Source organism: Typopeltis vanoorti, chromosome 12, assembly GCF_054136105.1.
Source record: "Typopeltis vanoorti isolate ZY-2024b chromosome 12, IOZ_Tvanoo_1.0, whole genome shotgun sequence".
Lineage (NCBI taxonomy): Eukaryota > Metazoa > Arthropoda > Arachnida > Uropygi > Thelyphonidae > Typopeltis > Typopeltis vanoorti.
Window position 1 is genome coordinate 110,028,937 of NC_143560.1, and position 22,806 is coordinate 110,051,742.

General features: G+C 35.4%; 1 protein-coding gene across 1 annotated transcript in view; it reads right to left on the reverse strand.

Moving 5' to 3' along the window:
* Positions 1–3,489: 3,489 nt before the first annotated feature.
* The window catches only part of LOC150101136 (adenosine 5'-monophosphoramidase HINT3-like), a 51,243-nt gene continuing 31,926 nt past the window's right edge, over positions 3,490–22,806 (reverse strand). The window contains exons 3-5 of the mRNA XM_090402171.1: positions 15,441–15,507; positions 8,924–9,050; positions 3,490–3,549 (exon numbers count right to left, since the gene is read on the reverse strand). Coding sequence (XP_090258297.1) covers positions 3,490–3,549; positions 8,924–9,050; positions 15,441–15,507 — 254 coding nt within the window. The remainder of the gene's footprint in view (positions 3,550–8,923; positions 9,051–15,440; positions 15,508–22,806) is intronic.

Here is a 22,806-nt window from a genome sequence, read left to right on the forward strand (position 1 = left end):
TGAGTGGATTTTGTAGCCCATGCATATAAGGACATTGTTTATGGTAGAATGAGCTACTGTTGTCTATTGGAGGGAAAAGTCTGACTGTCACCTCCTCATGGTGCCCTCTGGATGATCTAATGACAGCAGCATTTCTTTTTTTTTTTTTTTTCCTCCGTCATGGAGACAAATTTCAGTGATTATATCTATGCTACTCTTGATTTGGAAATGATGTCAGAGTTGAGAAATGAACAAATCATTCCACCATTACAAGAAATATTAATACCTAAATTCTACATATTTGGTCTGATTATTAAAATAAAGAACTTTTATTATTAAAAGACCAGAAGATAAATGATAAAATATACAAAGAGCCAACAAGTTTCACTAGCCACTGTCTAGCATTTTCAAGGCTGAACTGGTGTGAAAACAAATGCATTAAGTTACATTTAAAAACATACACTTTAGTAACTGTTAGGCCGTTACATTTGATCATTCCTGTTTGATGGCGTGCATGTGTTTGAATGCTTCAGTCAGAATCCAGTACATGACGACATGTTTTGTAGTTTTTTGCATATTGTAGTTCTGTTGAACTGAGAGAGATGATGATATTTTTCCATATGTCTTTAAGAATAATACCTTGATTTCTATTTAAATTATTGCCTGTGTGTAGTACCACAGCTGCTTCTTTTAAAGTTCTGTGTCTGTAGTCATTCGATGTAAGGCATAAACTGTTTTTCCAATCTATAACGTGATTGGAAAAATCACGTTATAATTGAGCTAAACCAGATGTGATGATTCTATTATGATTGACATCCCCCACATGTTCCTTCTGTCTTATTTCAAAACTTCTAGAAGTCTGACCAATGTAAGAAAGGCCACACGTGCATGGAATTTCATATACTCCAGGAAATTTGAAGAAAGGTACCTCATCTTTGGGTGATCTTAAGATTTGTCTGATCATGGTAGTTAGTTTAAAAACCACTCTGATGTTATGAGCTTTTAACATTCTCACCAATTTTGTGGAAACTGAATTAATATATGGAATGACAGCTGTGGCCACATATTGGGGCACCGTAACACGTTGGTGGTGGTGGTTGTCTTTAAATAGCCATTTGTTTAAAATGTTAGAAAGATATTCATTAAGAGATAGTGTTAGCTATTAGTGACAGTTCTCTCTGTACATCTTCTTTTGAAATAGACCTTAAGGCTCTATTACAGAGCATGTGAATGATGCTGTGTTTTTGTGATCTATGATGGTTGGACAAATAATGTAGATATCTACCTGTATCTGTGGGTTTCTTGTAAATGGACAGTTGGATATTGTTATCTTCTCTCCTCACTAGGATATCAAGAAAAGGAAGTTCTTTGTTATTTTCTAGTTCTATAGTGAATTTGATCTTATTGTGCAGTGAGTTGATTTTGTTTAGAAACACGAGAAGATTTTCCATGAGTAATTACTCATGATCCCATCATGAGTAATCATATGGAGACTAACGCTCTTATCCGCAATATGACCAGTTGGTCGGATGAGCTTAAAAAACAACTTAAATCATTACATCCTATTACTCCACGCCTTTATGGAGCTCCCAAGATTCATAAAGAAACCGTACCTCTTCGTCCAATAGTTGATGGAAGATCCTCACCTATACTTACTAGCCAAGCATCTGGCAAAATTAATGAAAGGAACAATTAGACACACAGAAGCCTACATTAAAAACTATCAACATTTTGTAGAAAAAATCAAGAGTATTAAAATATCAGAAACTGACATTATGGCTAGTCTTGATGTAGTGTCCTTATTCACTAATGTACCGATCGTAGAGGTAGTCAACATTCTGAAAGATCTTTTCCCTCAAGACATCACACAGTTGTTTCATCATTGCCTGAAATCAAATTTCTTCAAATTTAACAACACTGTTTACAAACAATCAGAAGGTCTGGCCATGGGTAGCCCCCTGTCACCAACATGTGCAGACCTTTTTATGGAAAAACTTGAAAAGGATATTCTTTCCACCATTTTACCAAAACCGGCAATTTGGTGGAGATATGTCGATGACGTGTTCATGATCTGGAAGGATACCATGGAAAATCTTCTCGTGTTTCTAAACAAAATCAATTCACTATAGAACTAGAAAATAACAAAGAACTTCCTTTTCTTGACATCCTAGTGAGGAGAGAAGATAACAATATCCAACTGTCCATTTACAAGAAACCCACAGATACAGGTAGATATCTACATTATTCGTCCAACCATCATAGATCACAAAAACACAGCATCATTCACATGCTCCGTAATGGAGCCTTAAGGTCTATTTCAAAAGAAGAAGACGTACAGAGAGAACTGTCACTAATAGCTAACACTGTCTCTTAATGGATATCTTTCTAACATTTTAAACAGATGGCTATTTAAAGACAACCACCACCAACGTGTTACGGTGCCCCAATATGTGGCCACAGCTGTCATTCCATATATTAATTCAGTTTCCACAAAATTGGCGAGAATGTTAAAAGCTCATAACATCAGAGTGGTTTTTAAACCAACTACTATGATCAGACAAATCTTAAGATCACCCAAAGATAAGGTACCTTTCTTCAAATATCCTGGAATATATGAAATTCCATGCACGTGTGGCCTTTCTTACATTGGTCAGACTTCTAGAAGTTTTGAAATAAGACAGAAGGAACATGTGGGGGATGTCAATCATAATAGAATCATCACATCTGATTTAGCTCATCATTTCTCAACATCGAATCACGTTATAGATTGGAAAAACAGTTCTATGCCTTACATCGAGAATGACTACAGACACAGAACTTTAAAAGAAGCAGCTGTGGTACTACGCACAGGCAATAATTTAAATAGAAATCAAGGTATTATTCTTAAAGACATATGGAAAAATATCATCATCTCTCTCAGTTCAACAGAACTACAATATGCAAAAAACTACAAAACGCGTCGCCATGTACCGGATTCTGACTGAAGCATTCGAACACATGCACGCCATCAAACAGGAATGATCAAATGTTACGGCCTAACAGTTACTAAAGTGTATGTTTTTAAATGTAACTTAATGCATTTGTTTTCACACCAGTTCAGCCTTGATAATGCTAGACAGTAGCTAGTGAAAACTTGTTGTCTCTTTGTATGTTTATCATTTATCTTCTGGTCTTTTAATAATAAAAGTTCTTTATTTTAAATATTAATGCCATCCACTGTAATTTAAATGGTATCGTTACTCCAGTAAGCAAAGAAAAACTAAACAAACTATTACTACTAGCTGGCAAACATGATTCTGATATTATCTGCATCCAGGAAACCACACTTCAACAAAACAGTAGACTAAACATTAAAAACTGTGATATCATACGATAAGATAGGCCTACTGACCAAAATGGAGGAGGGCTTCTGGCACTAATCCAAAACGTCATATAAAGTTGTTGAGCTAGACATAGTAGCAGAAGGAACTGAAATACAAGAACCAAGCCATTAAACATATTCCATTGTTTTCATCCTCCTGACAAACCTGGATCAAATCTTTCCAGCCTATCCCATGTCATTGATAACTGCTGAAATTAAAGAAAAATATAATATATTACAAAGAACTATATGGCAAGAATTTTGCCACAACTTAAATCCAAACACTTCAGATACTAAACTTTTGAAATGACTGCTAATTTACTAAGAGACCTACCAAAGGCAAGTGAGACTAACATGCTAAAAGATCCAGATGGAAATCTCAAAATTGGAGACAGGGAGATCACAAATACCTTGGCCTTTCATTTTCAAAATATAAGTAAACTAGAGATAAATACTAAGAAAGACCATCAAATATCAAAACAGGCTCAACAGCAGAAAAATGCTGTAAATTCCCCAAAATATATAAACAAATTATTTTGGAATCCATTTACAATCTCTGAATTGAGAGATGCCTTGGAGAGACCTGATATAAATAAATCATGTGGGACCAGATAACATACAAGGAATTATGATCAAACATCTTCCTTCCCTGGCCCTAGATTGGCTACTTTGTCTATACAACAATAGCCTAAAACAAGAAAAAGCCCCAAAAGACTGGAAAACAGTCACAATCATACCAATCTTAAAGCCTAACAAACCTCAAAACCAACCAGGAAGTTGTAGACCAATTTCACTGACTTCAATTTCAGGCAAATTGAGGGAAAAAATGCTACTCCAACGTTTGAATTACTATCTAAACAAAAATAATATACTACCACATTTTTAGAAGAAATCACTCAACTGATCAACTTTTCTACTTAACCCAGACAATTCAAGATAACTTCCAAACTTTGTCATATTGGAATAGAAGGGAAAGTTCTAAACTAGATTTATGACTTTCTAAGAAATATAACAATTCGAGTAAAAAATAAATAATACCTTTTCCAAGAAAGTGAAAATAAGACAGGGACTCCCTCAAGGCAGTATTTTGAGCCAACTCCTTTTTTCCATCTACTTAAACAACTTAGATAAAAATATAAAGAAACAAAGATAGCTATGTTTGCTAATGATTTGGTCCTATTCTCAGCTCACTCCAACCTAGAAACAGCAGGTCACTTAAAGCCATTAAAAGTTTATCTACATACTATTAAATCAGAAATTTGTGTATTTACCAATAACCACCTCAGAAAGTGGAGACCAAAGAGTAAGCTAAACAGTCAACTACTAATAATGAAAGAATAATAATGATGAAACACGGCTGTGAGTCCCCTTTATGGGGAGGTACCGCATCAATTACATTTAATGAAAACCCCAAATACCTTGGAGTTACTCTGGATCCATCACTAAGCTTCAATAAACATATCAACAATGTTGCAGTCAGAGCAAAAAGAAGACTAAATATCATGAAAAGTATCCAAGGTAAAGAGTGAGGAGTCGATGCTAAAACCTTAAGTCACATACACCTCTATTATCCGATCCATAATGGAATATGTTTTGCCTATCTGGATGCAAACATCAAACTAGTTTAGACAAGCTTATAAAAATTCAGAAAAATGCAGCTAGAATCATATGTGGACTAAGGAATAGAACTCCTGGAAAAATAGCAAAATTCAAAACCAACCTTGTTCCTTTATAAAAATTAGGTGGCAAGAAATTCTTACTAAATTTGTAAAAAAAAACAAAAGAACCAACCTTGCACATCAAAAAACAAGTGAACTTTTTAAAAAGTGGCAATCAACAATATATGAAATCATGGAAAACAAAATTCCCTTGGATTTTCCAAATAAAATAGCCTACTACTCAGCATTTTCTCCAAATCAAGACAGGAAAAATATAGGTACTAATTTTGAAATAGGTAAACATGAGAAAAAAGCCTAGAAAATCCTGAAATATTGAGATAATTAGCTCTTTCAAAAATAGTGGAATATGGACCTGACTCAAAGATCTACACAGATAGCTCTAAAAATCCAAATGCTAATTCTCGGAATGGCATACTCATCTATGGCTCTCAAAATATAAAACTAAAAACAACCAACAGTGTTGGATGCATCTCGTACCATGCAGAATTAATAGCCATTAACACTGCACTGCAACATTTGGATAAACAAAACCCAAAGGAACTTATATTTTTTACAGATTCCTTAGCAGCCCTTCAAGCTATTAAGAACTGCTATACTAGTCATCAAGAAATACTTAGAGACATAGCAAAAAACATGAAAACTACATCAGGATTCCAAAATAATTTTCCAGTGGATTCCATCCCATGTGGGATTAAAGGGAAATGAAACTGCAGTTGAAGTAGCAAAAATGGCTGCAGCATCAAGTGATACCACAGATTTCTATCTTTTTAAAACCACTCAAAAAGAAAACAAAAAGAACGATTCTCCAGGACATGACTCACCACTGGTATTCAGCGGAAACACTAGGAGCTACCATCAACTCCAAGTTTAATCGCTGTGTCACTACCATGATCTCTCACCTCCAGACCGGCCACACAATACTAATCAAGTCTTGTGTGGCTGGTTGCATAAAAGTCTTCCCCATCTGTAACATCGAGGAAGCTTCGCCAATTTCCAAATGTGAACTTTATAACAACCCAGAAAAAGTGCTGTATTAAAATACACGAATTTTGACGTCTATGATGTGGTGTAATAATACCATGGGATAATTAAAAAAAAATTATTTCCTTCCACATTCTTTGCTCTACTTCTCTTAACTCATTGTCAGCTGGTGAATCTTTGCTCACGAAATGTCTCCCTTCTTTATCCAGAAGGATTTGGAAATATGGTCATGTTCAGACTGTCACAGCTCTGACATCTGTGCTTTGACACCCAGCACAGATGTCAGAGCTGTGACAGTTGGAGAATTTTCCAATCAGCGGTTTGTTTGTCTCCACCTCCTGCAGTTCCTTAGTGAAGTTGCTTATCTAGTCTCATGCTACACTACATTTTTCCCTCGCATCTTATCTATTATCACAAACTCTCTTAAGTTTGTGATAACTGTGCACTTCAGTTTCACATATGCCTCTTCTAAACTAAAAATTCCACATTTTGTCTGCTCCTAGATCAAGATTACAGGATCACTTTTCCAATCAGAGAGACACTACAGCTACCGTTGTTTATGATGTAATCTTTTGATGCTGTCACCAGATCCAGTACTCAAACCCTGTGTCCACTCCATTTCATGTTTCAGGTAATTATCTTATGGTAGCTGCATAAATTTCATCCTTCCATGTCCTTTTCTCCTTCCAAATGATATCCCCATAATAATTACTCATCCTGCACTCATTGAGCTAATCTGCTGATATGTCATCTACACCTCTTTTGCCTTATCTTGCTTCAGTTGCATTGCCTTCCATGTCCTTGTTTTTCTGTTGGACCTATACCCTTGTTATCATCAGCAATAACCCTGTATATTTTCTGCACTTCCTGAAAATGCAGTGTCAGTGATGTTCAGCATCTATATCATCCTCTGTGAGTTACACGTTGACTGAGGATGCATGGGTGTACTACAGTAGATCCCTGCTTTACAACTAGCATAAATATTCTATTTTGAAAATTATGAAACTATGAAATGGCAGGCAATGTTAAGAAGTGAGCTAATAAGGTTGCATAATCCTTCAGCTGAAGACTTTGATGTTACTAATTTTTGTGCTGATGTTTAATGAAGAAAACACACTTCTAAAAGTAATAATTAACTAAATTTGTTTAGCCAATAAGAGTAAGCCCATATTTTGTCTTGATCACAAGACACCTTCATAGGCACAAAGAAAAACTGAATGTGCATGCAGCTGGGGGGGGGGGGGTCCACCCCGGGTGGCATTTTGAACCTTTTTGAACTTTTGAGTTAATTCTAAAATACAGTCTCTAGAACATTTCCAAATATTGTAATACTACTGCAAATTTTCCTCAAGATGATCAGATAACATTTTAGAATGTTGAAATTAAAGTTTTACTTAAAAAATAAACAGTGTTTTAATTTATTTCCCTATACGTCATTTTGACTTTTTATAGTATTTTTGGTGTGTATTGAGAAGGACGGCAAAAGCTCTAGCTACAATAAGAATACACCACTGGTATGCTGTCGCACCAGGAAGAAGGCAAACACAATAATTTCAACATCTTGTAACATCTTTGGTCTGCCACCCCAGAATAGATGCCCTATAGCCATTCTGGGGTTGAGATATATATATATATATTTTTTTTTTGTTTTTTTTTTTTCTCTTTCTTTTTCCATGTTCTTCTAAGCAGATATTAGTTGCCTTTCCAGTTAATTCTAAGTATTTCAGCATTTAGGAGCAAGAGATAATGTAGGCACCAGGATGATTAAGTGGATGGATCCTTAGTTGAGCAGATATGGATAGTTTAATTTCTGGTATAGCCTTTAAGGTCTGTATGTTATATCTTAAGAATTTGAATTCTACCATTGTGAAGCCTATCCAAATGGTAAAGCAAAAAACCAAAAGAAGAAGAATAATCTCATTTTACCCCTGCCTTTTCATTACAGACTCCAGTTTAAATAATTTGGAAACATGATTCAAAGGTCTGGCCATGGTTAGGAATTCCCTGTCATGTTACAGGAAAAATTATCAAGAAAAGATTCCTTAATTTAGAAGAAACTGAGTCTTTCATAATCATTCTGAACAGTATAACTAACATTTTTATGATTGCATAATTAAATGTATTTCTTCAAGTTCCAAACAGCAAATATAGCACAGGTAGACTACTATCAGTTTGAGTGCAGTTGAGTGCTTGGTTTTCAAAATGTTCCATGTAGAAGTTAGCTGGGAAGGAGTTCCATCTAGTTGTTTGTATATTTTTCCTTTCCATAGGAAATAACCAGTAAAAAACTTCTATATGGAACATTGTGAAAACCAAGTACACTACAGTCAACAGTACAGCATTCTCAAAACATTTACTTAGTGACCTTTGCAACACCTTTTAAGCTAATGTCTGCAGCCCATATAAATAAAATATTGCATGCACCCCTATCCTTCCAACACATGGGATCACAGCAAAACCATTCCCATCCTATATGTTAAGGGAACATCAGAAAAAAAATAGCCAAAATTTTTGAGAAATGTGATTCAGCCAGCTAAATGAAAGGTTTGATATGTTGCTTATATTTTTTTGCAAACGTTTTCTTTTATAAAGAAAGCCTTTGACAAATGTACTGTTATGGTCATAAAAAGTTGCTCCACTTTTAGATGTATTTCTTATATTCACTTTAGGATAAGTAACAGTAAAAGGTATTCTTGAAAACTTTAGGACTACTTATTAGGATGTGTACAATATAATGTATTTAAATGTGTAAGGTTCTCATCTTTTATAAATTTCATCAAGTTTACAACACTGATATCTAAGAATATTTGTTAATAGATCTAGACTTTTTTTTTTACTTAAATATTACTTTCGTATTTTTGAAAAGGTACTGATATAAGAAAAAAACAAAAATACTGCTGTGTTGACAAAAAAATAACCTTACCGTCAAAAACCACCTTGTTCCTGGTCTGAATAGAAATCTTGCTTTAAGAGACATTTCTTTGATGGGAGAGATAACATGGAGATGAAGGTGGGGAACTGAGGTAAAAGGAGGCCAATGAAACCCAATCCTAAAAAAGAAATTTAAGCATTGGATTGGTAAGTGTACCTAACAAACTAATTATAGGTGTGTCTCACTTAGCACTCTTCAGTGAAAACTTGATTAAAGGAAATTGAGGACATTATTTTTCTCATCCTCCACAAAGTCAAAAAATTTGTTCAGTGTATCTACATTTACCACATTCATAGACAGGGCATTCCACTTACCCTGCACTCACCTTACTCCCTCCTTATACTGTTAAGAGGAATAGCCCCTTGTTCTTCTATTGTTTCCACATTCTGCCAACATATGCCTCAATGCACTCCACACAAAATGTTGCACAGGCAGTTGCAACATTGCAACTGCTAGAATCTGTTCAAATCCTCCTGTAATGCCACAACAGCTGTTTGACTCTTCAGAAATGTTGCATCATCTGCAAATGTCCAGTTAAACCTGTCTTAGTATCATTAATATGCAACTTAAAAATGGCCCCAAAACAGATCCTTGCAGCATGCCTCTAGTGATCTTCTTTCAGGATATTGTGTCCCCCCCCCATACACAACTTTTTAATATATATGATAACCAATCACCTATCTGACTTACTAATCTATGCATCTAATCATGTCTGTTCCAATTGAGTTAAAAACTTGTGTAATTTAGCAAATATTCATTTAATTTCTAGTATGGAGACCTTGTTTCTTAATGAGACTTAGATTTTATTAAATCTAAACACTACAGTGTAACCAGTTTTGCAAGTTGAACTTGCATCATCAGGGGTACAAGACTTGCATAAAAAATAATTACACAGAATGAATTTTTCATGAACTTCAAGTCTGGCACATATAAACAGTGACCAAAAAACTGAAATGTAGACCAAAGATTTCAATAGTATGAAGGATTTCTGAGGCTTCTTTAAATTTCCTTGTAAAATAGTTATTTCTCTATATATGGCATTTACTTTTTGCTGTGTGTAAAGTTAATCTCAATGTCCTTTATATGTTCAAAGTTGCAGCATTGTTATGTAATTACAACATGAAAGTGGCTCTTTCCCAAAGTTTAAAATTTTCTAGGTTCTTATATCTATCAAAATAATCACATCCTTCCATAAAGACACCTGGAGCTTATAAAATTCATTGCTCTTGCAGCCATCTTTATGTAGGCCAGACTGTACAGTCAGGAGACCTACATGCCTGAATAGTTAGGGGGGACCAAAAGCGACCAGGTTTTCCTCATAATGATGATGATATGGATATCCATGTTTAAGACACTGGTTGCAGACTATATTGAACCTTGGGATGTCTGACAGGATTAGTGGTAACCAAGATCATTTTTGTATTGGAGAAAGAAGGTTGGTAATACAACAGAGCCCTGAGTCATTCCCCTAATGGGAGAGAATCTCTAAGAAAAGCAGCTGTCTACAATGATGAGAGAAAGCTTGCTACCCAATTCCAGAGGATGGTAGATGGATCAAAGAATGGCAATTTACTGAGTAGGCCTCTATCTCCAACATGATTAAATGCTCCTGAAATGTCAGGAGTAACTACACATTTCTCCAAATCTTTCCATGGAAGGTATCCAGTGATGGTGATGTAAGCTAAGAGGTCAGCCATGGATCTAAAGGGGCAGAATTCATACTGGTGGTGACCAATGATTAAGCAGTAGGGATCCTGCATAGTGGATGATGACTTTCTCCATTATTCTGTAGAGAAGTGATTCAGATTGGTCAGTAGTTTAACAGCAGAATTCTCATTTTGGAAGAGGCTGGATATGTTTTCTTGCATGCATTGGAAGCAAACATCCTTTTTAGTGTTAATCTGATGTCTTTTTTTTGCTGAAAAACCACAAGAGGCATATGCTCTGCTTCTGTAATGATAGGAAAGTCTGTCTTTGGTCATTTATACAAGAGTTGAAGTAAGAGACCAGTGCTAAGATGTTATCTTTAAGTACTAGAGCAGGGTGCAAAAGTCATCTCCGATGGTCTTAGTAAGAGTCCAGAAAGCACCACTTATATTTGGAGATGTTGAGTTTTCTGCCACTAGCTCTCATGAGATCAAATCTGAATTTGCCAATGTTTTTTCTGCATTTATTGTGTGCTTCAGCACAGGCTGAGGTTCACGTTGCAAGTCACCTGTATGCAGTACACTTTTTTCCTTCAACTTCTCTATGCTATTTGTTAAACCAAAGCTTGGAAAGTGGGTGGATGTTGGATGGAATGGATAATGAAGGCATTCATGCTAGTGACAAAAATGTCTTTGACTTGCTCAAAGCATGAAGCAGAACAGTGGAATCAGCAGTATGACCATGAAAAGGAAGACAATAGAAGCTCTAAAAGTCATCTTACTTAATACTTTCATAGTGCCTAAGGACACGAGGTTGAGAGTGGGTGAATGAATGGAACTATTTTGTGAGAAAGGAAACATGTAAAATATTATGATCTTAAGTTACTGAGAAGAGATGTGACCCCCTATAGTACCTAGAAGAAATGGTCCAAAAAAAAAATCAGGAGTATTGGGAGGGTGGAGAGAATTCCAGCATAAAGTTATAGTTGCTTATAACATATTTCGTCAAGATTGGCCAATGGTGTTGGAAATGGGAAGCCAGTTGGAATTGGGGACAGGCTACTTAAAATGACTTGATTGTTTGGATAACTGGATAGAGAAAGTTGACTCTCAGCAATAAGGTCAGATTGGATTTTCAGAATGTGGTAAATACATAGAAGAACAGAGCAAAGAAAACCTTAAGTCAAAAGCAGAGCATTCTAAATTTGACACTGACAAGCAATGTCTGATCTCAGAAATGCACAGGTATTACTATTTTGGTGAAAGAAATTAGGCATAATTTGGATAATGAAGGTGGAACTGTGGTTATAGCTGAATTCTGATTGTCAAGAATAAGAGATCTGGTCAAGATGTGATTGTGTACATCTTTTGCGTTGGTATTTAAGCATGGATATTAAGTTTTTTTTTCTTGTAATAATTGACAACGTTTTGCATATCCAGATGCAGAAGAGGTTGTTCAGTTAATGAGTGCCCATTTCATTAAAAGCTATCAACCTGGTGAGCAAAGAAAACCTTAAGTCAAAAGCAGAGCATTCTAAATTTGACACTGACAAGCAATGTCTGATCTCAGAAATGCACAGGTATTACTATTTTGGTGAAAGAAATTAGGCATAATTTGGATAATGAAGGTGGAACTGTGGTTATAGCTGAATTTTGATTGTCAAGAATAAGAGATCTGGTCAAGATGTGATTGTGTACATCTTTTGCGTTAGTATTTAAGCATGGATATTAAGTTTTTTTTCTTGTAATAATTGACAACGTTTTGCATATCCAGATGCAGAAGAGGTTGTTCAGTTAATGAGTGCCCATTTCATTAAAAGCTATCAACCTGGTGAACGTAACATTGAACTCACTGTTACCTTTTCACTAGATGAAGAAACAGGTGTATGAGGCCGAGGTATTAGAGTTGTTGCACAAACTGAATAAGAATTCAGCAATAAGGGCTGATGGAATATCAGCATGTGTGCTAAAAGAGTGTTCAGCTGAACTGGCCATTCCTTTGACCAGGATGATTAATATGAATCTCAGAACAGGGAAGATTCTGCAGGAATGAAAGGAATGTATGGTAATTCCATTGCACAAGGCCGATGTATCCAACTATCGACCAATTAGTATCTCAAGAGTGGTGGTGAAGATTTTGGAAAAATTGGTTAGGACCTGTATTCAGGCCCTAATCAATTTTAATAACCCAAACCCATTTTCTCAATAAATTGGAGAAAATGGGTTTGAGTTATACAATATTAGCATGGATGAGAGGATGGCTGACTGACATATCAAAAAAGTGGGTATACAGGGGATCTGAGTCTGCAAGGTTTAAGGTAACAAATGGTGTACCACAAGGATCAGTGCTTGGTCCACTGTTATTTAATCTGTACATTAATGCTATTTTGAAGGATTTGGCAAGTGACATACAGTTATTTGCTGATGATGCAAAGATAGGTAGGGTAATCAAGAATGCTGCTGATATGCAGTCTTTGCAGAATGATTTGAATAGGCTGGAATTGTGGGCATGGGAAAATGGGCGTCAGTTCAATGTCAGTAAATGTAAAGTCATTCACTTTGGCATGATTAGATATCCAATGTCGTATTATATTGGTGGGATTATGCTAGAAGAAACTGATGAGCTAGGGATCTTCGAGTGTTAATAGATAGGAAGTTGAAGTTTAGGGGCCATGTGGCAGAGATTGCAAATACAACTCAAAAGATAATTGCAATGCTGAAATGAATGCTCACATGTAAAGATAAGGATGTTATTTTGCCTCTTTATGGGATTATGGTCTTGGTAAGGCCTTGATAAGACCTCACTTGGACTATTGTGTGCAGGTCTGGTTTCCATTGTGATGTATTGGAGAGAGAGTGCAAAGGAGAGTGTTACAAATGATATCAGGATTGTGGAGTACTGATTATGTAGACAGATTGAGAATTTGTAGACTGCAGACACTAGCAAACAGGAGAAAGAGGGGTGATATGACTGAGATTCTGAAAGGGTCATACAGGATTTCAATTTATGGAGGGTGGGGAAAGGACGAGAGTGGCATCCTTGGAAACTGAGAATGAAGGCTACTAAGAAGGGTGTGAGGGCTAGATTTTTCTCTCAGAGAGTGGTGTACGATTAGAATGGATTGCCATTGGATGTTGCGACTGCAAGCAGTGTGCATGAATTCAAGAATAAGTGTGATAGCTGGTGTGTGTAGTATGTGGCCTCCCTCGAAGAGTCTCTGACTCCCTGGAGGTCTCTCTTAATAATAATAATATCTTGTTTGATTTATAATTTTTGTTGAAATAAGTTTTTTGAGAGAGGTTTATTTTAACTGCAGTGACACTATCATTGTTTGCTATATAGAAGAAAGAAGGGACTTTCAGACGACTTCTCCAGACATTACCTGACAGAGTATGTGGCAGCAGGATTGGAAAGCCTCCTGACTTCATTCCTGAAAGGTTTGATCTCATGTACTATCTGGAAGTTTGATATGTCCTTGAGGTACATTGCTTATAGTGCATGGAGAAAAGAGAATAGAAACAAATCCCCCTAAGCCTCGAGACTGCACATGGCATTTGGCACTTCAGTCCTCCAGTAGGCTCAGATGGTTATCTACCAGCTGTGGGTCTAGTTGTCCAAGTTATCCTCAAACTGGTAAGGTATCCATTTGCAGCAGGAATGCCCAGAAACATTTTTGTGGAAACAGGTAACACTACCAAAAGGTAGTGTGTATACCAGGTTGATAGCTTTTAACAAAATGGGCACTCATTAGCTGAACAACCTCTTCTGCATCTGTAACCCTCATGTCATCTGGATTTAGAAGAGTTATTCTTTCATATTCATGTTTTCTTTTACTTGCAACAAATCGATAGAATTCTTGTGGGTTGTCTTTAGCACACAGAGCCAGTTTCTTTTCATACTCAGACCTTGCTTTTCGACAACAGTTGTGACTATTCTAGCCTCTGCTATAATGTTCATAACAGACATCATCCTTATACACACAATATTCCTTCCACATCATCCTTTTCTTACGAATCTTGCTTAATAAGATAACACATCCGTTTGACTCCTACCCTATTTATTCTTCTTATGCCTCATGTAGGAAAAGAACTTTCTAGAACTATCTTTAATTCAGTGTATTGTAATAATGTGATACACCTTTTTAAAACTTGTACATGGGAAATATGACTTCTGCATTAATTCAACTTTGGTATCTTCCTAGGCCTGGCTCACATTGATGAGCCCTGCAGTTAATTTAATGCAGAAGATAGAATCCAGGAAAAAAAAAAAATAGTTGTAGAAAGTTTCTGCTTGGTTACCAAGTAAATTATAATAGGCAAGAAACCATATTCTTGCTTTAATCCTTTCCAAGTGCAAGCAATCAAAGTTTGAATATGAAGTATCTTCAAGACTAGGTAACTTGTATAGAAGCTGTTGATTAGCATTACATGCAACCAAAAGAAAGTGTGCTTTCAATTAGTCATCAGCCTCTTATATAAAGTATATAAAGTAGTCTTGAAGATGCTTCATGCAAAAATTTTTTTGCTTACAGTTTTGGTAAAAAGATGAAACAAGAATATAATTTCTCGGCAAGTATAATTTATCTTCCTTTTGTGTTAAGTTCAATGCCCTGTCATCGCCAAGTAGTAATCGAATATTTAATCTGCAGGATGGATTAACTGCTTGATTTATTTATAAAGAGTAATCAGGTTTGTTAGAAGCCAAGTCTAAGTTACTTAGTCATGACAGGAATGAGCCTAACACAAAAGAAAGATAAACAAATCCATGCTGTCCTGGCTAATTATGGGATCCCAGTCTTACAAACTGTTACCTGTTTTTTTATCCAACTGTTCAAAAGCAATTTTAATAAATAGTAACTTACCTTTCTTGACCTTTAGCTGCACCATGAGTTTTTAATAACTTCTTTCCAATATCTGCTAATTTCTGAACTAAAGGGGGGGGGGGTAGAAAAAGAAAAAAATTTGTAACCCAATTCTAAAATTTACTGCATGTTCAGTTATTATTTTCATGCACCTAAAAGAATAATGATGAAATTTTATTAAACATCTATCCTGATTTTGGCCAAACATTCATTCACCATCAAACTGGCATATCTCTCAACTTAACCTGTACCAGAATTATGCAAGGCGTAAATTTTTTTTTTTAACTTTGTCACTGAGTTTTCTGAAGGTGAAATGTTATAGGCCTGATATTCACATTTTTTTTATGTTAATATTACAGTGAGTAATATCACCAAATACAGGAAAGTAGGAATTTCACTAGCTGCTCTGTTATCTATAAAAAAATACTCAAAGATGTTACTTGCTTGGGCACAGAAATATAGTGCTGGAGCACAATAAGATCATTTTCTCTCAAGTCTGAAAAATCTGCAAAATTATTTTTCATGTTCTTCATCTGTTTTAGCATAAATGAAGCAATGGCTGAAGTCAGATACAATTTTGAAATAGTTCTGTCATAAGCATGCATTTAATCAAGTATATCGAACTCAAATGAAACAATATTTAGATGCAGTTAATTGCTTATGCTTATTGATTACAATGATATAAAAGACTTCTGGTAAGATGACTTATATGTTGACTATTCATAACTATTATTTTTCAGGTAGTTATAATAACTTTAATACTTTCTATATTTTAGCAATGTTACATTGCTATCATCAGAGATGATAGAACAATGATAGGTGCACGCAGTCACTAACATTGAGTAAATGTGGCTGAAGAAAGGCAATCAAAGTAAGTTGGTCCTAAATGGAGTCCCCCCCCCCTCCCCACACACAATCGGGCTAAATTTGGTGGTCTTCGTTGTTCAACTGAAGATCAGAGCATAAATGCTTCCTAAATTTGAGGTGGTTTCATGCACCAAAATTTGATGAAATTTGGAAAGTTTCTCAAGCCTGAGGCAGATTCTAGCAATTGCCTCCCATATTTGCATTTGCTGCAGTGTAATAAAGTGGTCTTCTTCCAGTGTTTCCTGTGGTGAGCATCCAAAGCATGGTCAGCAAGTCCAAAGTGGCTGTAATAGTGGAAACAGATGTAGTCTATGTGTTCAGAAATTCTGATATTGGCTGTCATGCCTGTTTGGCAGTAGTAAGACAATTTGCAACTGCAAGGGACCTGGAAGGTCTAAAGAATGTGACTGGCTTTGGTGGAGCAAGTAAAGGATGCCAATTTTTTTGTGGTCTGTAAGTGGGTGTATTTCTTTAGGATTTTTGTTAATTTTTCAGAAGTGTTCCAGATATACGGGATGGTGATAGATTTTGTGTAATCTCTGCTCTAAATGGGGGGGGGGGTACAGTTATAGTGTTTTATGTTTTGTGGGGGTTGTAACCATTGGTTAAGGAAAGTGTTGAGAATATACTCATGTTCAGTAGTTAAGACACTGCTATCAGAACTGATTCCTTTTACCCTGTTATGTAGGCTTTAATAATCTCACTTATAGGGGAGGGAGGGGGGAGGCGACTGCTGGTAAATGTATCTATCGATATGTTTGGGTTTTTTGTAAATGGAGAATGCCAGGAATCTATCAGGCTGGCATGTAATCAGAGTGTCCGGAAAGGGGAGACTGTTTTTTTCCATTTTCTAAGGTAAACTGGATCCAGGGATGTTAATTGTTTAGAACTTCTTCTTCTTGATTTAAGCTTACATAAATCAAGAAGTAGTAGTAACCTTTTGAAGGTCACTTCTTGGCCTGTGAAAGTCCACATTTATTATATTTATTAAGATTAGGCTGGTTTCTGCTGCTGATTCTAAGAAAAGTCTTTAAGTTTATATTTGTTGCAGTGAAATAGTCTTTTTTTTCCCCCATTTGATTCTGTGCAAGGTCCAAAGCATGGTGATGAAAAAAGCTAATTACTGCTGTTCGCAGCATGCCAGTTTTAGGTTGCAAATCAATTGGTTATCTTGTGATACATGCAGCGTACTTTTTAAATGTACAATGATGCATGTGTATCCTATTCTCTCATTGAGCATATTTCCACTACAAAATCAGAGGCAACTGACCAAACAAGTATTTATAATGACCGACCAGATTCCCCAATAGATGTGATAAATAAGGTAAACAAACAATAAGCTATGATCATAATTATGTAAATAAAATTGACAATTCAACAAAACTACTCTTCTGATTTTTTTTACTTGTCAACTAAAAATTCTTATTCATCACAAATGAGTAGAAGTGCGTTTTTCAAGCTGATCATAGTAATGACAACTTTTTTATATAGTATCAGCTTTCCTCCAGATTAATTTGTTCTATCAGTAATCCAATATTATCAGATCTTATATTTCTAAATCTCATGACCATACCACCTGAGATTAGCTCTGCTAACAATGCAAAGTTATTTCCTAATATCTCTTTTTAATATGATAATGCCCTTGATATCTGCGAACTCTAATTTTTTTCATTACTCTCATATCCATGAGTTAAAATTGGTTTGAACACTTGTATACAGAAAGTTTAGTGTTTTGACTAATTTCTCTTATTCCATACCAGCTTTGTAAATTATGTTGCCAATTTCTGTATTTCATTTTCCACCTTCTCTAAAAAAAATTGTGCCTAAATAGCTGCAATGCTTATTCTGTAGATTCTACATTCAGAATGAAGTTCATGTTTTCCATGTTTCTGCTTAATGTACAACAGTAACTCATTCAAATGCAGTATATTTCCTAAATCACTCCGTACCTTTTGCTTTGCACAGCTGAGCCATCAGCTTCTACATCCTTCCACAAATATCATACCTAAGTAATACACTAATCACATTCCTAATTACACTTTAATCTTTTGAAGTTGTATCTACAACCATCAACTTTGTTTTTTGTCAATGAAAAATATTGAAAATTAATTACTAATTTATAATAAGAAATGAAGGAAAATAGGAAATTGGTTGAATAGGTCAAGCCAGTGCAGAGCTTTACAGATGCCGATTATTGTAAATTGGCTTGCTCACTTTGTTATTGTACGTATTATTTTATTTCAGATACGATAACTTTGTCAAATATAAGGTGCAAATTAAGATAAGGCATTTTCCATGTTTAGTTTAGTGAAGTCAATATTTTTCTAGTTTTATCATAATCTGATAGATATTTCACTATACTGAAGAAGAAAGGTTTTGATGATATAGAGGGCAAGGATGCATTGTATTTGTTGCTTAAAAAGAACTATTGTTAAAAGTTGCACATAATAAATATCAGAAGTATAAAGAACATGTGATTACAAAGTGTAAAATTTAATTAGTACAATGAGATAATGCAAGGTAATGGCTGCTAGTACATTTATGGAGTAAACCTTATGAGAAGTTGAAGATTTGTGGTTTACAGAAGCTGGTTGATAGGTTAATTTACAAGAAATTTTTCAGGACAGGTGTGTTGGTGGGACTAGTGGCCATCCATGGAACCTGAGTGAGAGTGTAGTTAGCAAGGATGTTAGAACTAGGTTTTTTGCTTGGAGAATAGTGAATGAGTGGAATAGGTTGCCAGAATATATTGTGGGTGCCATGACTGTGAATGAATTCAAAGTAAAGTAAGATAGATAACTGCGCAAATGTTGGATAGTTCTTGACATGATGTTTAGGGCCTCTTTCAATGAGTTTAAGGACTCCTTGGAGTTGCCTCCTTGGAATAATAATAAATCATGCCGAATTCCTCTTATAATAAGCTGTATTAGTGGTGTGCAACAGCTATCAATGTTCTACAGTTTCACACAGCTACCTGCATACTATGTGTGTGTTACTATTTGCATTAAAACAATATGAATTAAGCAATGTATATTTAACTTACATCAATTGCTCATAAATCAGTTAATGACTTACTGTTTGGTGATCAGTCATTCTGTGTCACTAAGTTCAATGTACAGGTATTTGTAGGCAATGATGAATGGATCTGTCCTCAATGCTGACAATTGTAAGGTTTTGCATTGTGGGCTTACAATATTGTCAGCTGTTTTCATATTGATGAAGCTGTATTTCAAGATACAGAGAAGGTTATGGATCCAGGTAAACTAGTGAACAGATTTAAAATTCAGAAGACAATATGAAAACTAACTGCTTTGTGTTGAAAAGGGTGAAAAACAATGAAAAAATGGTTTAAATAGATAAGCAGGTAATTAAAATAATAGGAGTGAATCACAAACTGACAAATAGGGAAGGGCGAGCATGACAGGCAAAAAAAAAAAGTACTCCAATAGAATAAAAGAAAACAATGTCAGTACAGTAATAAAGGTATTAACTACTACATAATTAATGAAAGCAGCAATTATTTCCTGCAGTCATAACCCAAGTTCACTTTATCCACATAATTTAAGACAAACAAAAAACTTCTGAACTTGGTTTAGGTCAAGTCTTCAACAATAATTACACATTTTTGCCCTAATTTGTAATTTAATAATCAGACTCCATTTAACAATGGAGTCTGGTCTAGTCTTTATTTCAGTGAAGCCTTTAAAAGAAGTAATGTCTGAACTAATGTGCCTTGTATATATAGTACGTGTGTGTGAATCAATCCTACATTCCACCCACTTGTGTAACTATACAGTTTGTTGGTCCTCAACTTGTGACATGTCTGGTGATCCTGTCACAAGTCTGAAGTCACTATATGAACCTTAAGGAAAAGGATATGTTAACAGTTAACATCCCTGAATGCTACAATGTGTACATTTGTTTTTTTTTATTATATTTTTAATATATTTTACTCTTTGTTAATAGTGAAATACAAATTATGACAATTTCTGTGTACACACTTACCACTAAAATAATCAGATGAAAGTACATTGATGAAGAGTAATTCTTCAAAACTGCTTAGGAATTGGACAACTCATCAGAAGAGCGTGGAGACTAAGTACTCAACATCAAATTCAGGAATTGCACCAAAGAATTCCAAGGATGGTTAACCAGATGCATAACTTGTGGAAGATATAGGCTCATCTTTAGAGGATAAGGTGATAGCAGGAATGGGATCTTTAAAAGATTTGTACATTACATTCAGATTAGTCTGCACAGGTTTCCTTTTCATTTTTGCATAAATTTCCCAATCGCAAGCAACTGCAGCTTGTATCATTCTGTCTGATTTCCTAAATCTCTCCATGATGGGATCAATTTTTTCTAACATCCAAACTGTCTTATTAACAGAGGCAAACAGCAACTACTTTTTTTGGAGGATTCTGCTTCTTGTTCTTTTTCTCTTCTTCTGTAACTTTGTGCATCTAGCTCTAAATCTTTGTTTGAGAACTCTTTTTCCATAGCTTCCAACAAATCTACATCCTCACTGTCAACCTTAAACTCCAACTCTCTTAAGCTAGCAGCACTTGTCACTAATCTCTTGTAAGGATTTGTCTTTGTTGAATCTTGTGAATAAATAAGCATATATTTTTAGCAGCTTCTTTCAAATACTGCTATTAGCTCACTCAATCCTACATCTGTAGGATATATTATATTCTCCCCAAACATCTTTGAATGCTTTCTACCCTCACAAGCAGCAATCAACAGACAGCCCAATTTTTTCTTGAATAATTGAATCTTGAATTTCTTTAATCTTGGTACGAGTGACCAAGATGATAGCAGGTCTGTGGAATGAACCTTTATAAACAGGTTGAAGATTTGTGGGTTACAAAAATTGGTTGATAGGTGGAAAAGGGGTGATATGATTGAGACATTCAAATTACTGAAGGGTTTCTATAAAATTAATCCAGAAGATATTTTTGAGAACAGGACTGGTGGTGGGAGGACTAGGGGCCATGCATGGAAGCTGGGCAAGAGTGTGGTTAGCAGGGGTGTTAGAACTAGGTTTTTTACTTGGAGAGTGGTGAATGAGTGGAATAAGTTGCCAGAGTCTGTTGTGGGTGCTATGACTGTGAATGAGTTCAAGGCAAGGTATGATAGATACTGTGTGAATGTCGAATAGTTGCTCTTGACATGATGTTAGGGCCTCCCTCGATGAGTCTGTCGACTCCTTGGAGTTGCCTGCGATAATAATATTCCTTGAAGACAGTAATAATATCCTGGTCTACGAGTTGCACAAATATTCAGTGAATGTGTTAATGGAATAGCCATCTTAATGTGAGTGGTTGTAAGTCCGAGGGCCAGCTATATACACACACACATTTTATGTTGCTCCCACCCATTAAAACATTATATGCTGATCTATAGTATATTTTGTGCTGTGGGTGAGCTAAGGATTTCTTTGTGTTTTTTATAATTTATTTTTTTACATAGTCAAGAAACCTTGCTCTCCAATACTTTAGGTGATAGTCTTACACTGGGTAATGAAGTTCATCTCCAGAGCATGGTTCCAATCCATGGATCCAGTCTTATTCTGGTGATGTCTGAAGAACTAATGCATTAACCACTTGGCAAACTCTAGTTTGCCAAGTGGTTAATGTACCCCACTTTCCAATCAACAGGCTGCAGGATTGAATTCCACCATTGGCATGGATGTTTGTGAATTTATGTGAGGAGGAAGGAAATGAATTTCATTAGAGATAGTTATAGGAAGTTTTTTCAGTTGGTTACCAAATAAATTATAATAGACAAATTATATTCTAATTTTAATCCTTTACTTAAGCATACAAACAAAGTCTTTCTGTGAAGCATCTTCACAAGTAGGTCACTTGTATACAGAGGCTGTTGACTTCACAATTGCCTGAGTATCCCATAATGATATGCACACTTCTTTTTCGATGCATATTCTGCTATGCAATTTCTTGTCTATTGTAATTTAATTGATTCTGTCATCCAGTGTGAGTTTGCCACTGCTTATTGGAGGCCGGAAGTTCTTGAGAAATGTTTGTTTTATCTTTAGAATAGGATTTTCAGATTATGTAAAAAGTAAAAAAAATACAGTTAGTCCCCAACTTATGACAGGTATTCAGTAAACATTAACATGTTTACTGAATACCACCTCATGTTTGCAACCAATGGATCAGGGTGTTATTTTTATCTTCAAGGAATATTATTTAAGAATTACTTTTGCTCAGTCAATTACTGCTACTGTGTGTGAGAAAGCACTCAAGTTTTTGGAAAGTGTATATGAAGTGAAGCAACAGCAGGATGTGAATGGTGTTTGGTTGAAGCTACTAAAAGTATCTTCATACATTCATGGGATTTTCAAAAAAACAAAGGCTTAAGAGATCATTGACAAAATAATGCTGCTAGCTAAAGAGTTAGCGGTTGACAATGAGAAGAGCATTTGTTGGAACTTTGGAAGAACAACTCTCAAATGAAGACTTAGAGCTATAAGCAC